The sequence below is a fragment of the Pelophylax lessonae genome (genome assembly GCF_965119305.1).
Source record: "Pelophylax lessonae genome assembly, chromosome: 8".
Taxonomy (NCBI): Eukaryota; Metazoa; Chordata; class Amphibia; order Anura; family Ranidae; genus Pelophylax; species Pelophylax lessonae.
The window spans coordinates 280,701,411-280,718,250 of record NC_138775.1 but is presented as its reverse complement, the minus strand read 5'-3'; the positions used below and the strand labels follow the sequence as shown (position 1 = coordinate 280,718,250).

The 16,840-nt window shown below is 42.7% G+C and overlaps 1 protein-coding gene across 3 annotated transcripts in view; it reads right to left on the bottom strand.

Annotated features, from left to right (window-relative positions):
* The window catches only part of KANK4 (KN motif and ankyrin repeat domains 4), a 260,029-nt gene that overhangs the window by 99,479 nt on the left and 143,710 nt on the right, over positions 1-16,840 (bottom strand). For all 3 annotated transcript variants that reach the window (XM_082265155.1, XM_082265156.1, XM_082265157.1), the window contains one exon: positions 6,333-8,018. In XM_082265155.1, the coding sequence (XP_082121281.1) occupies positions 6,333-8,018 (1,686 nt within the window). The remainder of the gene's footprint in view (positions 1-6,332; positions 8,019-16,840) is intronic.

Sequence of the window (16,840 nt, the reverse complement as noted above, 5' to 3'; positions counted from 1 at the left end):
CCCCCCACTGTGCTCCCTCCCCTCTCCTGCCGGCTGCTGCAGGGGAGATGTGTCACAATAGAGAACCAGGAAGGGGTCAGTAAATATGTAATTTACCAGCTCCTTCCTTTTCTGAATGGACAGAGTCATAGTCAGTGACATTGTAAAAAAAATAAAATGAAATGATAAAAAATAATACAATTAAAATACCAAAAAATAAAAACTACCGATACCAGTGGGTGAACTTCCAGGATTGCAAAGGTCACACTTGTGACCGGGCCCTGGTATTCCACCCCGTGGGGAGGCCCCAAGATGGCAGGAAGGGGGCCCACTGCAGAACATGTGAAAAGGTCCCACTGCGGACCGTAATAAAGGGCCCCGTAACGAGAGTAAAGGGCCCCAGGATCAAAAGGAAGAGCCCCAGGCTTGAAGGGAAGGGCCCCGGCCTGGGGTCCAGGGGGCCCTTCATGGTTCCTTGCACTGGGGCCCTGAAGGTTCTAGTTACCCCTCTGCGGTGAGTGTATGTGTATGGAAAGCATGCGACTTCCATTCCTAACTGTTATTTGTATGTGTGGAAAATGGTGCAAAAGCTTATTTTGTGCCAGTCAGGTTTTGCAGTCATACAACAAAGCCAGCTTCAGTTCAACTGCCCTTCAGTCACAATGTAATCTATAGACCAAATTCTTACACTAATGTTTGTTTTAAACACACAGGCATGCCTGGCTTATCTGCTCACTCTGTAACAAAACTCCCCAAAATGTGGGACTGCCAGGAAGGAAACATTTAACAAACAACTCTGGCCGCTGACCTGTCAGGTAGGATTTATAGGGTAAGATTAGCTGAAACTCCGTCTGGGACAAGTTCATAAGAATTTATAGTTTTGTATGTAACGATGATAGAAACAGGATAACCATGTAAAAGAGTCATCATTCTTCTTGGTAAATTTCATGAACACATGGTCACAGGATAGTTTTGTTGAATAGATTTTAGGCAATAAAAGGGAAAAAATTATTTAAAAATGCACTTCTGTCAAATGTTAAAATGTACCATGGAAATACACTCAATGGACAGGAGATCACAGTTTTTGCTTTTATGCAGGCATCGATCAATCCTGAAGTAACACTCAGATGTACTTCCTAGTAGTGATCGACCGATATCGTTTTTTAGTTGGCAATACCGATATTTTGGCCATTGCATATCGGTATCTGCCGATATTGGCTGATATTTTCGTACATTTAAAAAATTTTTGATTTTTATCACTTGACAGGTACTCTTGTGAAGGCATCTGGGGGTCTAAAAGACCCCAAATCCCTCCTCTGCACTTAAAAGCATTCAAAACACCAAGTTTGGAGTTTGGCTGTTTTGAATGTTGTCATTTTTTTAAATCTGGCACCGAGTACACGGAAGTGATGTTATTACATCACTTCCGGGTTTTTACATGGAGACCCGATCAGAGCCAAATGCAGCTTTGACCGGGCCTTTGGCGGCTGTGCAGGCGGGTTGCCTGGGTCTCTTGGTGGGACGGGAGACCCAGGCGAGCCACGGAAGGCGGCGGGAGGGGAGGTCGTCCCCTCCCACTCCTTGTAATGACAGCCGAGTGGCTTCTCAGCTGCATCAGTTGACATTACAAGACAGCCGACCGTCGGCTATGGATGCCGGTACTAAGGTGATGCCTCTAGCTGCAGGCATCACTCCGGTACAAGCACTTTCCGAAATATCGGCAATATTGGTCACCTTGGTGGGCGATTCCGATATATCGAGGAAAAAGTGCATATCGGCCCTCGATATATCGGCTTTGCCGATAATCGGTCGATCACTACTTCCTGCACCAGAGTTTTTCAACCGGAATTCTGTGGAACCTCAGAGTTCCTCTAGATCAGGGTTTCTCAACCAGGGTTCCGTGGAACCCTAGGGTTCCTCCTGAGGTTGCTGGGGGTTCCTTGGGAAATGGGAAATTTCTGTCTCTTAGATAAGTTCCCAATGACACTATTGTTCCTTTTAGCTATCTGTAAAGGGGTAATTCTTCCCAATCATCACAAGAGTAAGGAGCATTCTTCCCACTACCTGTCACACTAATGTGTCATGAGTTGTTTAAATTTTTAGCAGGGGTTCCCCTAGACCAGAAATTTATTTCAAGGGTTCCTCTGTATTCAAAAGGTTGAGAAAGGCTGGTCTAGATGTTGCTAGGGGTTCCTTCAGCATTGACAGTTTTTACCTTCTGCTTAATGCTTGAATAGTTACACAGCTGATGTCATTCAGAAGAGGCAGTGATGTGTGACAGATAAAGCCCCTCCTCTCATCTTTTAGATAAGAAACCACTGACCCCCATGTTCTTTCTCATTGTCTTTAACGGTGGCATTCTTCCCACTGACCACCAGTATCAGGTTAGCCTTGTTTACTGACCAACAATAGAAGGGGTGACCCTTGTCCATTGACCACAAATTTAAGGTTATTCTTCTCCATGGATCACCAGTGTAAGGTTTTTCTTCTCTACTGGCCACCAATGTAGGGTAAAACTTCACTGTACACAAAGGTAAGGTGACCCTTCATCACTGACGTATCACGTAAGGGGTGGCATTACACTGACCACCGATATAAGAGAGCATTGATCCACTGACCACCAATATAAGAGAGCATTGATCCACTGATCACCAATGTGGAGAAATGTTGCATTATTTCTGGCCTCTATTATTTTTTATTCAACTTTAGTGCCATGATTAATACTGAAAACAATTTTGTTCTACAAAGCAGGGGTGTTAACAAGTGATCTACTTTGGTTGCAAAATAATCTATGTACATCACATTCTTTATTCTTTTATTTGTTTATCTGAAACATACTGATCACACTAATGTACCATGTGCTGGAGCCCTAATACAGTCTAGCAGGGGTTCCCCAAAACTAAAAACCTGTTTTAGGGGGTTCCTCCAGGGGTAAAAAAAAAAAAAAGTTGGGAAAAAAGTTCCAGAGTCTTCCTTATTTGATTGCAAGAGATAACGAAAACACAATAAAAGGTATATTTAATTTTTCAATTACATTTTGCAAATTTGTATTGTTTCTCAGGATTATTTAATTATTGTCTGCAGTCGCAGAAGGACATTTATTTCCCACTCACAGCTTCATCATTTTATGGACTGTACTATCTTGCCCTAGTGGTATAAGTGAAATATTATATTATAGCTCTTCTATTAAGACAAAAATCAGCTTTTTATACTGAAAAGGATACCTTCACCCTGTACTCATAGAAGTACCTTCCTCTACTGGAATATCTCTGCTCTGACTTGTGTTCACCATTTAGGAAGCATAAGCTAATGCAGAGTACATGTAATGCTCTACAAAATATTTAGAGGAACATACCTGCCTGGACACTCTGAAAGTTCCAATAAAGTAAGAGGAACGATAAAAACGCAAAGGTTTTTTTTTTTTTTTTACATCAACATTACAGAAAGGTAAGCTCCTTAAAAAGATAAATAAATAAAATATATATTGCTGCGCTTAGCACGAATAATAAACTTATAATTAATAAATAACAAAGCAGCTAACACAAATTGATTCCAAATAAAAAATCAATAAGAACAAAAAAAAAAATAGAGGTGTAGCTTTCTACTTTCTCTTTGGAGTACAAAAAGTGCATAAGAGGTTCTGAAGTATCTTTTTAAGGACAATAAAAATAGAGGTGTAGGACTAATCCAGACGGCCTGAAGAAGGAGCGCATGCTCCGCAACGCGTCGCCGTTCGAGTACACAGTGTCTCCAGGAAGTGACATCACGGCCCTCCTCCCTGCGGACCCACGCTGCCAAACCACCACCGAGCGATCAGCGCGTCCCACACCAGGAGATTGCAGCTCATCCTCCGCAGCACCAGCTCCGACAGGATCACGGAAGGACCCCCCTGGACGACCTCTGCAAACCCACCACTCTGTTGAGATGCCTGTTTTTATCTGACTCCTGTGAGTAGCACTCCTTTAATTGTTAATAAATGTTACATTGCTACACTTAGATCGGCGCCCGGTCTTCTCTCTTCTTGTCTTGGATCCTACAGGGTTACTTCACCCTTCACTGGAGGCGGCCATCAAAGTGCATAGCAAGCCACACTGGACTCCGTTTACCGAAGCCAACCTTGCCATATTTGCTTTTTGCATAGATACTGCATGCAGTTCTGACTATCTGATTGCGCCAATCTCTCCCCTCCTCCTAATCCATAGACAGATGATTTCAAGTCCATGAAAATATGATAATAAAGAGTCCACGTGCAAAAGTATAAATCACACCAGCAGGCTTGTTGAAATCCACCACCAGGTACGCATGCGCGATCGGGGAATACGGCGGCCATTTTCCTGGTTAGAAACTAATGCCCCGTACACACGTGTCGATAGTTGGCCGTGAATTTTCGGCCAACGTCCAATCGGCCGATTTTCGGCTTGTTAGTATGATGCTTTCAACAACCGACTCCGATTTTTCGGACAAATAAAATCTGGTGTGCAGGCTATAAAATTTTTGTTGGCCGTCAACACAACGGCCGATTTTCCATCAGTCAGTACAGATTTCGGCAGACAAAAATCTGATGAGCAAGACTGGGCATGCTCAGAGAAGAAAAAACACACGGAAAGTAAACCAGCACATGATATCACTTCTGAAGTAGATTTTTGTTGGCCGAGAAAATTTGTGTGCAGTCTAGAGCACATTTCAACCAACACAATAACACTGGACAAAAGACGGCCGATCGGTCGGCCGATAATCGTTGCGTGTGTACGAGGCATAAGTCACGCCGGACAGCTATAGTGCGATACGCCACTGCCACTCTGCACTCATGTAAGCTGCTTACTTTTTTTTATAAATAAAACCTGTGGTTATATATTACACCATGAGAGGCATTTTTGCTTTTGTTTTGGGAGAGGTTAATGAGTGACATACTGATCGATTTATCAAGTTGGGAGAGATTCACCCTAAGGATTAGAGCCTGGGTCTCCATGGCTTATTGCCTGCGATTTATGACCTGTTTAGGTCTATTTGTCTGGTAAGTGCATATTGATGAGTACCTGGTGGTGGATTTCAACTTTCCTGCACTATTAAGCCTGCCGGTGTGATTTATACTTTTGCACGTGGACTCTTTATTATCATATTTTCATGGACTTGAAATCATCTGTCTATAGATTAGCGCTACACCTCTATTTTTAATTGTCCTTAAAAAGATACCCCAGAACCTCTTATGCACTTTTTGTACTCCAAAGAGAAAGTAGAACCATACATGCAAACATAGGTCTACTGATATGGGCTGTGACAGTGCGGGGCCCTGCCACTGTGAAAATGTAGAAGAAAATGACACAGGATTCTCATTAAGGGCTTATGCATAGTTCCAGACTATCGTTTGAGTTGAGAAAGCTGTGTTTTTGGTTCTCTCCATATTCTGTAGTCCACAGTCTTATGATGTTTAATACCATCAAAACCTAATAAATTCTTTGTGAAACAAAGTGATGGAATCCCTGGTTGTCACCAGAATGAATGTCCTCATTGGAAGACTTAAGCCCCGTACACATGCACAGATTGTTGGCCGTAAATTGTTGGCCAACGTCCGATCGGCCGATTGTAGGCTTGTTAGTATGATGCTTCCGACAACCAACTGCAAATTTTCAGCCGAAAAAAATCTGGTGTGCATGCTATAAAATTTTTGTTGGCCAACAACAGAACGGCCGTTTGTTCCTCAGTCAGTACAGATTTCGGCAGACAAAAATCAGATGAGCAAGACTGGGCATGCTCAGAGAAGAAAAAACACACGGAAAGTCCACCAGAACATGACATCACTTCTGAAGTAGATTTTTGTTGGCCAACAAAAGTCCAGTGCAAGTCTAGAGCACATTTCAACCAACAAACAACACTGGACAAAAGTTGGCCGATCAGTTGGCCAACAATCTGTGCGTGTGTACGGGGCTTTACTCGCTATTCCTGTTCTGGTGACAACCCAAAATGTGGAATTTCTTTTCACTTTTACTTTTGGTGATGACAGTAAATTAGACAAATAGAGAGGACAGTAAACAGGACAAATAGAGAGGGTGAATTTCCCTAAAGGGGGCATAGACAGTGATACCTGACAAGTGTTATAATCCCTCTCTAGTCTATCCTAAAGTGAAAAAAAATTGCCTTTAGGTACGTTTTAAGGATCTTAAGTGAGGATAATAAACATGGGTACAATACTTCAGTCTAATTTGGCAACCCATTATGAAAATCGTGGGTTTGTTACAGAGCCTTCTGTATACCTAGAAGGAATAGTTGAAAGAAAAGGATCATTTTTAACTCAAAACGGAAATAGCTTATTACTGTTTAAAGATACTTAGAAAATTTAGTTGAGTCTTGCTTACCCCCTTGTTGGCTTTCGGCCTTCTCAGTCTCTCTTGCTGGTCCTGACTGGGCAGAATACACAGATGACAAAAGATTAAGAGAGTTGACCAACTGATTCTGGATGGAACTGAGTTTAGAAGCAGGCTGTTTTAGGGCACTAGCCAGGTCTGGATATCCATGTTCCAGACACGTCCATTGCTCCTGCAGAAGATCCTGTATCCGTTTTACATACTGTCGAATTGAAGCATCTGTGGGAGGTGGGCCGTCAGCCGAGCAATGTTTATTATCAACCAGAACTTCATAACCACAGGCTTTGCTGTCACAAATTTGAAGCAGATGGGTTTGGGAGTCCACCATCTCATGCACTGTTTCACCTTCCATGGGACCAGTCTTTGTAACTTTCTCTGTTTCCATTTCACATCTGGCAACCTGCTGGACCATCGCTACCTTTATATCAGTCAATGAACCTAATCTTTCACCAGCATGTTCATGCACTTCCTTGCCATCGTTTCTTTCATCTGGAGGTTGATCCAGATCTGCTGGCAGTACACCACATCCCACTGACTGAGTTGCAACTGAGATATTGGCGTATGTGTTTTTGTCTAAACTTTCCTTCTTAGTTTCGATTTCCATCGTGTTCACTGCCGCATCTTTGTTCTGTCTGTCTATGGATTGCCTTCTGGCTTCTTCCATTGTTTCCATCGTTCTTGTCAGATCTGCAATATACACATCCTTTGCCTTCAATTCATTGCACTGTTTCTCCACCAGCACCCTGAGATTCTGTACCTCGCTGGTACGGTCATCTAGTTGTTCAGTCAATTCTGCAATTTGCTGATTAACACCTGAATGCCGAGAGTTATTTAAATTGTTGAAGCTTGATTGATCATGGGCTTCATGTACTCCATTTTCAATGTCCTCAACTTTGGCCTTACTTTCACAAATGGTCAGTTGTACAGCCTCCTGTTCCTTTCTGCTATTGACAAGTTGGGAAAGAGATTCAAGCTGAGAATTTAATTTATTGTTTTCTTCTTGAAGTGCAGATATAGTTTGTTTTAGTTCGGGAATGGTTTTCAACTGTTCTTCAAGGTCTTTTATTCTTTTGAACGCTGCCACAATCTGCTCATCAGAATGTTTGGAGCATGTGGGATCTTTCATAAACTCCAGCCTGCTTTCGCTGAAGGTGTTTGTAGACTCTGGCAGTTTTAAATACTGACTTTGGTCTGAAGAAGTTGTGCTTTGTGGTAGGCTGGCTGGAAGGCTAGAAGCTCTTGCAAATTGGGGTCTATCTCTACAGCTGCTGAAATCTTCAGGGGCCAACTCTCCTGAGGGTTTGTGACCATCGTACATATTATCCTTCCTTCTATAATTTAGTTCATGCACATATCTCAATCGTAAAGCAGAATCACTTCCTGAAAACATTTCGCTGTCCTTGGGTTCAGCTCTATATCTACTGGGACTCCAAGTATTACTGGAGGCTGCAGAGTAACTCTGAGAGCCATTGTCCGGAACACTAAAGTTTCGAGGAAGAGTGCTAAATTTGGACTGTTTGGCTCTTCTGTGGATGTGTATTCTTTTGATGGTATTACCCTTTTCAATATCATGTACATACTTTAGGAAGTCAAGGTCCAGGTGAAAGCCATAAGGGGTCTCCACAGAATAGGACATGCGATTTTCTTTCTGCTCCTTCTTTGATGAAGCATTTTCTCCTAATGTGGAAAAGGACAAAAAAAAAAAAAGAATGAATTAACAAAAAATAAAAATGGATTACAGCTTATATTAATCTACCAGTATAGGGTTAGAGACTACAGCACCACAGGGAGGCTGGTAAGAACACAAGAAGAACGTAAAAACTACATGCAGATAAAGCAAGAGTGCTAATTCTATTACTGTTTTACAGTGTTGTAAATTGTAGACTTGCAATTTACCTTTTTAAATAGTATGTACAGTTAAAAAAATATTGCAACATCCTGTTCTCTAACACAGTTATCAGCCCAGAATATAGCACACGTGGGACATAACAGGTAGTGCAAGTCCTACCTTCCAGCTCCTACAGAATTGTAGGTTAGGGATAAAATATACAGGCAAATGTACTCACATGGTCACTATTCTCTACCTTCATTCTCTTTACCCAGCCCTTGGGGCACCTTTCCTCCCTCTGACACAAACAATGGGCCACAGTTTCTCCCACTGATACCATTTATTTATTTCAGGTACTTCTATAGCGCCATCAATTTACGCAGCGCTTTACATATACATTGTACATTCACATCAGTCCCTGCCCTCAAGGAGCTTACAATCTAAGGTCCCTCCCATTCACATACTAGGGCCAATTTAGACAGGATCCAATTAACTATTGATGGGGTACTATTCTTCTCACTAACACTAATGATGATGGGACACTATTCCTTCTACTACTACCATTGATGAGGCACTACTCCTCCCACTGACACCAACAATAAGATACTATTCCTCTCACCAAAACCAATGATGGGGCACTATTCCTTCCACTAATACCATTGATGAGGCACTAGTCCTCCTACTGACACCAACAATAGGATACTATTCCTCTCACAGGCACCAATGATGGGGCACAATTGCTTCCACTAATACCATTGATGAGGCACTAGTCCCCCCACTGACACCAGCAACAGGACACTATTCCTCTCACAGACACCAATGATGGGGCACAATTCCTTCCACTGATATCATTGATAGGGCAACAAATCTCCCATTGATACCAATGATGGGACACTATTTATAGTTACATAGTTAGTGAGGTTGAAAAAAGACACCAGTCCATCCAGTTCAACCTATGATGAGTGTGTGTGTGTGTGTTTGCTGTCAATAGTACATTGTATACCCCTGTATGTTGTGGTCATTAAGGTGCCCATCTAATAGTTTCTTGAAACTTTCGATGCTCCCTGCTGATACCACTACTTGTTGAAGAGAATTCCACATCCTTACCACTCTGGCGGTAATGAACACTTTATGCAGTTTAAGGTTAAACTGCTTCTCTACTAAATTTTGTGAATAGCCGCATGTCCTTTTATATTCCCTTTTGCTGAAAAGTTTGTTCCCTATGCTAGGGTTGCCATTATGGTATTTGTACATTGATACCATATCTCCTCTCAAGCGTTTCCTCCCCAGAGAGAATAGGTTCAATGCTTGTAGTCTTTCCTCATAGCTGAAGTCCTCTATTCCCTTTATTAGCTTTGTTGCCCTTCTCTGAACTCTCTCCAGTTCCAGCGTTCTTCCTCTGACACCAATAATGGGGCACTATTCCTTCCACTGATACTAAAGATGCACCAAAATGTCAGTGGCCGAAGCATAGGGTTATCGGCATTTTGCCAATAAGAGAAAATGTTGGCAATAATAGTGCCAAAAACCACATGATTTTGCCGTGATTTTACCATTATTTTAATGTGCTTATGGTTTATTTTTCATAGGTCATGTGACTCAAAAACCGCATCAAAAATGTAGCACTGGTGCGTTAGTAATGCAATCTTCCCACGTTTTCAATGCATTTCAGCTTGAAGGTGTGTTTTTTTTAACTGACCAAAAATGCAGCAATCAGTATTTTTAACACCACAACAGAAGTGCAGCAGACCAGTGTGAAGACCTACATAAAATTTAATGTGATACATTTTTCTTGAGCTTTTCTTGCGCTAAAGGTGCCATTAATGGCCGACGATAAATTCATATTCATTTAAATTCATGATATTAATTAAAAAGTTGAATACAATTATATATGAATAAAAGAAAAAAAAAAAATATATATATATATATAAACACTGTCATTATTTTTGACTGGCACTATTTCTTAAACTTACACCAACGATGGGGCACTCTTCCTGCCACTGACACCAGCCCCAGGGCATTATTCCACTGATATCAATGATGGGGCATTATTGCTCCTTCCACGGACCACAGGCACTAGATCATTGTTTTTACTACCATTGAGAATTAACCCCGGGGCATTTTATATTTCCATGAACCACTGACCAAGGAGTCTGGGGCATTGTTTCCTACTATTGTACAAACAGAAAGCCCTCACCTTTGTTGTTTTCAACATAAAAAATGCAATAATTTAGAGGTTGAATGGAAGGAATCGTGTATTAAAACAATTTTGGTAGTTAAATAGTAGGTATTTTATAGAGCTCCAGACATCCGACCATAGAGGGGGACCACTATAGAGGAGTGAGGGACAGATGGCTTTGGTTTTAAAAAGAGGGACAGTCCTTCCAAATAAAGGGCAGTTGGCAGCTATGATGGAGGCAGTGTAGTGGACAAGGGCTCCGGCCACCACAGAGCAGTTGCTTTATAATTAAAAAAATATAAGTGTTCCAAACATGTCAGGTATTTATTACAACGACCACTTGTTGAGGAAGTTGCCTTTGCATTCATAGTTGGAATAATTTAAAGCGAAACTAAACTACACTGATTTACAGTGGAGCTGGATGCAGGTCTTCGGCCTTCTTCATTGGCTGCCTTGAGCTGACATCACTTCTGGGCATGTGCAGTCATTTTGGCCCAGAGGCGCTGTGTTGGAAGGTAAAGTGAGTTGAGCTTGCACAGCTCAGTGTACATTTCAAAGAAGACTGCGTGCAAGCAGGTAGGTTTCTTTTAATGCAGAAGATACATTGCATATCTCTTCTGCAATAAAGAATCTGTCTGCTTGCCATTTTTGACAGCGGGACTTTAGTTCCGCTTTCATGGTTTCCCAAAACAGGTACATTTAAAGCATGCCGTGAATGAGAACTGTCACAGTTGCTTATGCTCAACCAAATTGTCCAGCCATCAAAGGGCTGGTGTCATAACTGATCACATGTGAAGAACTATGACAACTGCAACTAAGATGCCAGCTTCCTTGGCTGCAAAGGATAGAAGGGTTTCGTTTTGCTCCCAGAGTACATTCTCCACCTCATCAAGCACAAATAAAGAGGGAATTTAGGGCCCCTGAAAAAGGTTATTAAGACTTTGTGGGGCTTACACTTTCTCTAAACTCTTTAAAATATGTGTCTTCCTTAAGGCTACATTAAGATGGACGGCTTGGGGCACATTATATGCTACGTTTAGAGGCTGCTAAACACTGCCTGTGGATGCAGCAAAACTATGTGCTATGGCTGTGACGGTGGCGGGTATCAGACCCCTGGCCTTCTCATCCACCTCGTGACCCAAGACCAAGCAATCTCACACCCTGCCGTCACTTGCGTAACAATGCCACTCTCAGCTGCACCCAGCACAGATTGTCCAGCTTGCGGGACCACAATCTAGATGCCAGCAGACTGAGAGCGATTGTCACCGGGTTAATTAAACGATTAACCCTTTCCTGCCGCCACCTCTACGTTATGATGAGCGGAGAGGACGCTCGTGATTTTACAAATATCAATTATGACTTTAGAATAATCGTCTGTAACACACCCACTGTCACCTCAGACAAGGATGGTGCAGATAGGTTAGCCTAAACAATACAAATATCAATTATGACTTGAGAATAACCGTCTGTAACACACAGTAGCGCGCTTCAGGAGGCAGGTTCGTTTGGGTCAAGTTACGTTTAAGAGCTTAGAGACAAAGTTAACACTTTTCAAAATAAGGTTTAATTATAAGAAAGGTTAAAATTGATGCAAATAAAAATATTTACAGAAAAATGGGTTACAAAGAAATAGAGACACAATACAGCAATTTTTTTTGAGAAATATGAAGAGAAAGGATGAAAATACTTGCATTAAACGGTCCTGGTATTATCTTAGTTTCAGAGTTGAACAGGTATGATTGGTTCCCCTTGGGCGGTGTTATGGCTTCGATCTTAGAATGAGAACTGAGAACTCTCTCAGTCCCTGTCTTTTTCTCTGACCCTCCAGGGGGTGTTCCAGAAGTACTCAGCCAATGGCTCTGAGTCTATAAACTGCTAAGTGACCTCCCGCTTTGACAGATTCATAAAAGCACTCATATCTGGAGATATGAAACGGTTACACGCTTGAAACCGATATTTCATGGTCCGGTTTGGAATGTCCTATCTTTAGACACTAAACATGGGTTATTTTGGAATAACCTCTGACCTGTACGGCATTGGATCGCTAGCTTGTCTTTCCTAGGCATGAAGGTGTCCGTGTTGGGACTTAATTAGATTGGTATTTTATGGGACACCCAAATATCTACTTTTTGTTAATATGTTATGTTCGGGTAAAAAGATATGATTTAAGCACGGATTGTGAGAGGTAACTTAACAGTTTGGCTTTGGGAATTTACAAGGCAGTTTCACTGGACATCTAATCTGACCCTCTGCTGTCCTCGGAGACACAACTCCTGCTTGGTCAAGCTGCTTGTGTATATTAAAGGTGTGAAACCTGGCATTCAGTGACACTAACTGAGGTGGGGTGGGGGTGAATGAGTGCCTTTTGGTTCCACTGATTAGCGAACGGTGGGGGGGGGTACTTTCGCTCAAGGAGCCTGGGTCACTAAACAAAATGGATGTCGAGAGGACAAGATGGTGTCCGAACACTCGACACCATTACAATGTCCACATAGGTTCAGTCAGTTAGTGTGTTCAGAAATCTGCAGAAATGCTGACCCTGGATGCAAATTGTCTGCATTGAAGGTCAATCGGAGGCTTTTTTTTTTACATGGAGCCTCTCAGATATGCGGTAAGAACGTACAAAGAGAACCTCAGAGCTGCTCAAGGTGCAGGTAGGATAAAAAGCGGCCTCAGCCCCGACTCCTCCTGATAAGCCATACACTGACACGTTTCGCCCTGCCTCTGGGACTTAGTCATAGACTATGACTAAGCCTCGGCACGGAGTCATAGACTATGACTAGGCCCCAGCATTTGAATTCAGAACGCATCAGGGATGTGACTTATCCGGAGTAGCCAGGGCTGAAGCTGCCCTTGCACCTTCAGCGGGTCCAAGGTGTGCGGCGTTCGCCTTGCGCATTCCTACTGCATCAGATCAAGCATCCATGCCTGCACCCTGTTTTAGAGTGGGTCCACCAAAGCCATATCATTGGTGCTTGGAGCGACGCTCAACTTAGTATTTACAATACAAGCTCTCAGAAATGCAGCTATATGTGAGCAGCGACTGCAGCGGCCATTGATTTGTACAGAGTACATATCTGACACCGTCTGCTGTTTGCACAGTGTGTGCAGGCTGCATTCAGAACCGGCTGTAAGAATATACTGATTCCCGGTGACAGCTACCCCTGGCAGCCCTTGTGTAGACTTGTGAATGTAGCCCAAAAGGGGATTTCTAATCATTTGCTCTAACTTTTTGCACTTTATACATTATCAGTGCAGCTGTAGTGCTGTACTTCCAATGAGAAAATACAAATGCCCTCACTGTCACCAGAAACCTGCTGGGAAATTTTGGTTCCTTGGCAGAATTCATACCGATTTTCTATGCTCAGAAGTTACAAGTAATTTCCATATCTGCGAGTTAAAAGTTAATAAAGAAAACACTTTAGCAATACATGTTGGCTCATATACTGACTCTTATGAGAGCAGTTAAGTGGGATAGTACATTACACAAGCAATTTGTCTAACAAACTTTTAAAAATCAAAAGTAGCGTGGGCCAGTAAATGCTTTACTGCAGAAGAATGAGATAAATAGATTTAATAAGCGGCTGAAGAACAGAATGCACATAATTCAGCTCTATCACATTATTGCCGATGACTAGCTGATTGGCTGATACTAATTCCACTTTGTTAGCATCTCTTGAGAGCCAGGTCTTATTAAAGGGAATTTCTTTCCAAGAAAAAAAAAAAAAAGTGTTTCAACACTTAGCTATTTTTCTAATTAAAGTAATATGTTTCCGCTGAGTCGTTCACAGCTCGGACTGCAGCTAAAACATAGTCCATTGTATTAAAGAATTTTATCCAGAGCTGCGATCAGGGTTCCTGAATCTGTACAGTTTTCTTTTTTGCTATAGAAGTAGAAAACTGCTGATTACTCAGGAAGCAAAAGTGATTTATCCATTGTTTCAATCTGCTCTGTGTTGCTGGTTTTGCTTTACATTAGACAGGTTCTCTTTATGGAGGAGGTAGCCCCTTAGTGCGAGTCATGAGACTCGAAGAGGTAGAGAAGTGCTGACTTGGAGCTAAATATCAATGCAGATAACACACATCACGTCCTCATTTGGTCAATTCACTCCCAGGCTCAAAGTCCCACCACAGTCAGCCCATATCACGCCCTTCCCCCAGGGATTTAAAAAATGGACTTCTTAAAATTTTACATGAATCAGTAGGGCACGTGTCAGTATTACCAAATCTCTAGTTATTAGTAACACCATGTTTCTCTCTTGTTTCAGTGCAGGCGCGACCAACTCAGTTTTATCGTGGGCCGCATCAGCAGTATGGTTGCCCTCAAAGGGCTGGTTGTATCTGGGGTGCGCTATGTAAAGGGTACTGGGTTCAGGAGTGCAGAGCTCATGATTATGCTATGTACAGAGTGCAGAGATCAGGAGTGCGCTGTGCACAAAATGCAGGGTTCAGGAGTGTGTTAAGTACAGAGTTCAGGGGTGTGCTGTGTACAGTGTGCATGGTTTAAGTAGCGCTATGCACAGTGTGCAACCCCAACCCCCCTCCCTGAAGCTTCTCGCATCTTTCTCTCCTATCTTGCCTGGCTCTAGTAACCCCCTGTGTAGGTGGCTCTGCCTCAACTTGCAGGGAGGGTGGGAGCTGGAGGTGGTGGAATAGGGTTCTGCCACGTTCCAGCTGCAAATATGTGTGTGAGGGCCACATGACAAGGCCTGGAGGGCCAGATTCGGCCCGCGGGCCTTGTGTTTGCCATATGTTTTTTAGTGGCTCTTGACTTTCCGACAAAGTAAAGTTCATAGAATGACTTTCATGTCAGAGCCACACCCCACAGCACCGCAAAAATGACTTCTCCAGGAGACACCCACAGGTAAAAACAAAAATGTTTAAGGCTCCATTCACACCTGTATGACTCCAAAGTTGCACTGACTTTGGAGTGCAACTTTGATGCAAATATAGTGAATTTGGTGTTGAGTTACTCACTTTAAGTTCATCACAGAGGACAAGGGGGCACTATTTACATCTAGAGGAAAAGAGATCTTGTCTCCAAATATGGAAAGGTTTCTTCACAGTAAGAGCTGTGAAAATGTGGAATAGACTCCCCCCCCCCCCCCCCAGAGGTAGTTCTGTCCTGCTCTGTAGATTGCTTTAAAAAAAGGCCTGGATTCTTTCCTAGGTGTTCATAATATAACTGGGTTCTCACATTTATACAGTAAAGTTTATGCAGGGAATATCAGGGGATCAGGAAGGATATATGTCCTCTGCTGTAGCAAATTGAATTATGCTTTGGTGGGGTTTTTCGCCTTCCTCTGAATCAACTGTGGGTAAAGGATTGTGTATATGGGAATGTATGGTTATGTTTTTGTTTTTTTTATTGGTTGAGCTAGTGTCCTTTTTTCAACCTGACTAACTATGTAACTTTAGATGGGTGCGACTTGGATACAGCTTTGGCTTTGACCAATTATAATGGACAACTGTTGCATTGTATAACATTCAGGCATGACTTTCATGCAACTTTTGAGGGTTAACATTGAAGTCTATGGCCCTCAAGTTGGATGAACGTCGGACCAAGTAGTGCATGAACTACTTTGAAGTTGCTGCAACTTTAAGTCCAAACATGCACTTGAATGGAACTGACCTCTTCCCCAAAGCAAAGAAATCTTCATGAAAAAATCCATTACATTTGTGTTGCATTCATTCTCTGGATCAAATACGTCAGCTCCTGCACCAGTCTCCCTGACTATTTTAACTGGTCTGCATCTGTAGGAAGTTAAAGAGAAACTTCTCCCCCACCCCACCATCACCACTTATTTATCTTTTGTATCTCCTGCTTACACAACCGATGCTGGGTTGTGCAGTTAGGATACTCACCCACCCACCCAGCAAATTCAACATTGTCCTACAGAGATCCACTTCTCTGCATCCACTGCTCGGGTCCCACGTTGCCACCTGTGATGTCATCAGGAGACTGACATCTCTTCCGGGTTCAGGGGTTGCTTCCAGATGATGTGCCGCTAGAACCACCGCCCCCTCCCTTAATGAATGGAATGACTGTAATGGTCCTAGTGCTTCCTTGGATATGAATGTTACATATCTAATGGTGAGGCATTTTTTCAGGATGAAGATCTGCTTTAATGCAGTACCTAACAGGCGCTGAGACCCAGACAATTATTTGTTTGATTACTTTTTATTATTATGTTGGCGCTATATTAATCCTGTATAATAATAATAATTATGCTGAAAATATCTCACACTATCTGAGTCCCCGTTCACACTAAGGCGACCTGTGAGGCGACCTGGTCGCCTCACAGGTCGCCTTCCATAGGGAAGCTTCGGACCCGTTCTAATAGGAGCGACACAAGTCACTCCGACTTAGAAAAAGGGTCCGGAGCTTCTTTGGGGCGACCCGGAGGCGACCGCCATAGACTTCAATGTTATGAAGTCCGTGGCGGCCGCTCCGAGGTCGCGGCGCGGAGGTCGCCCCCCCCAAGTCGGATC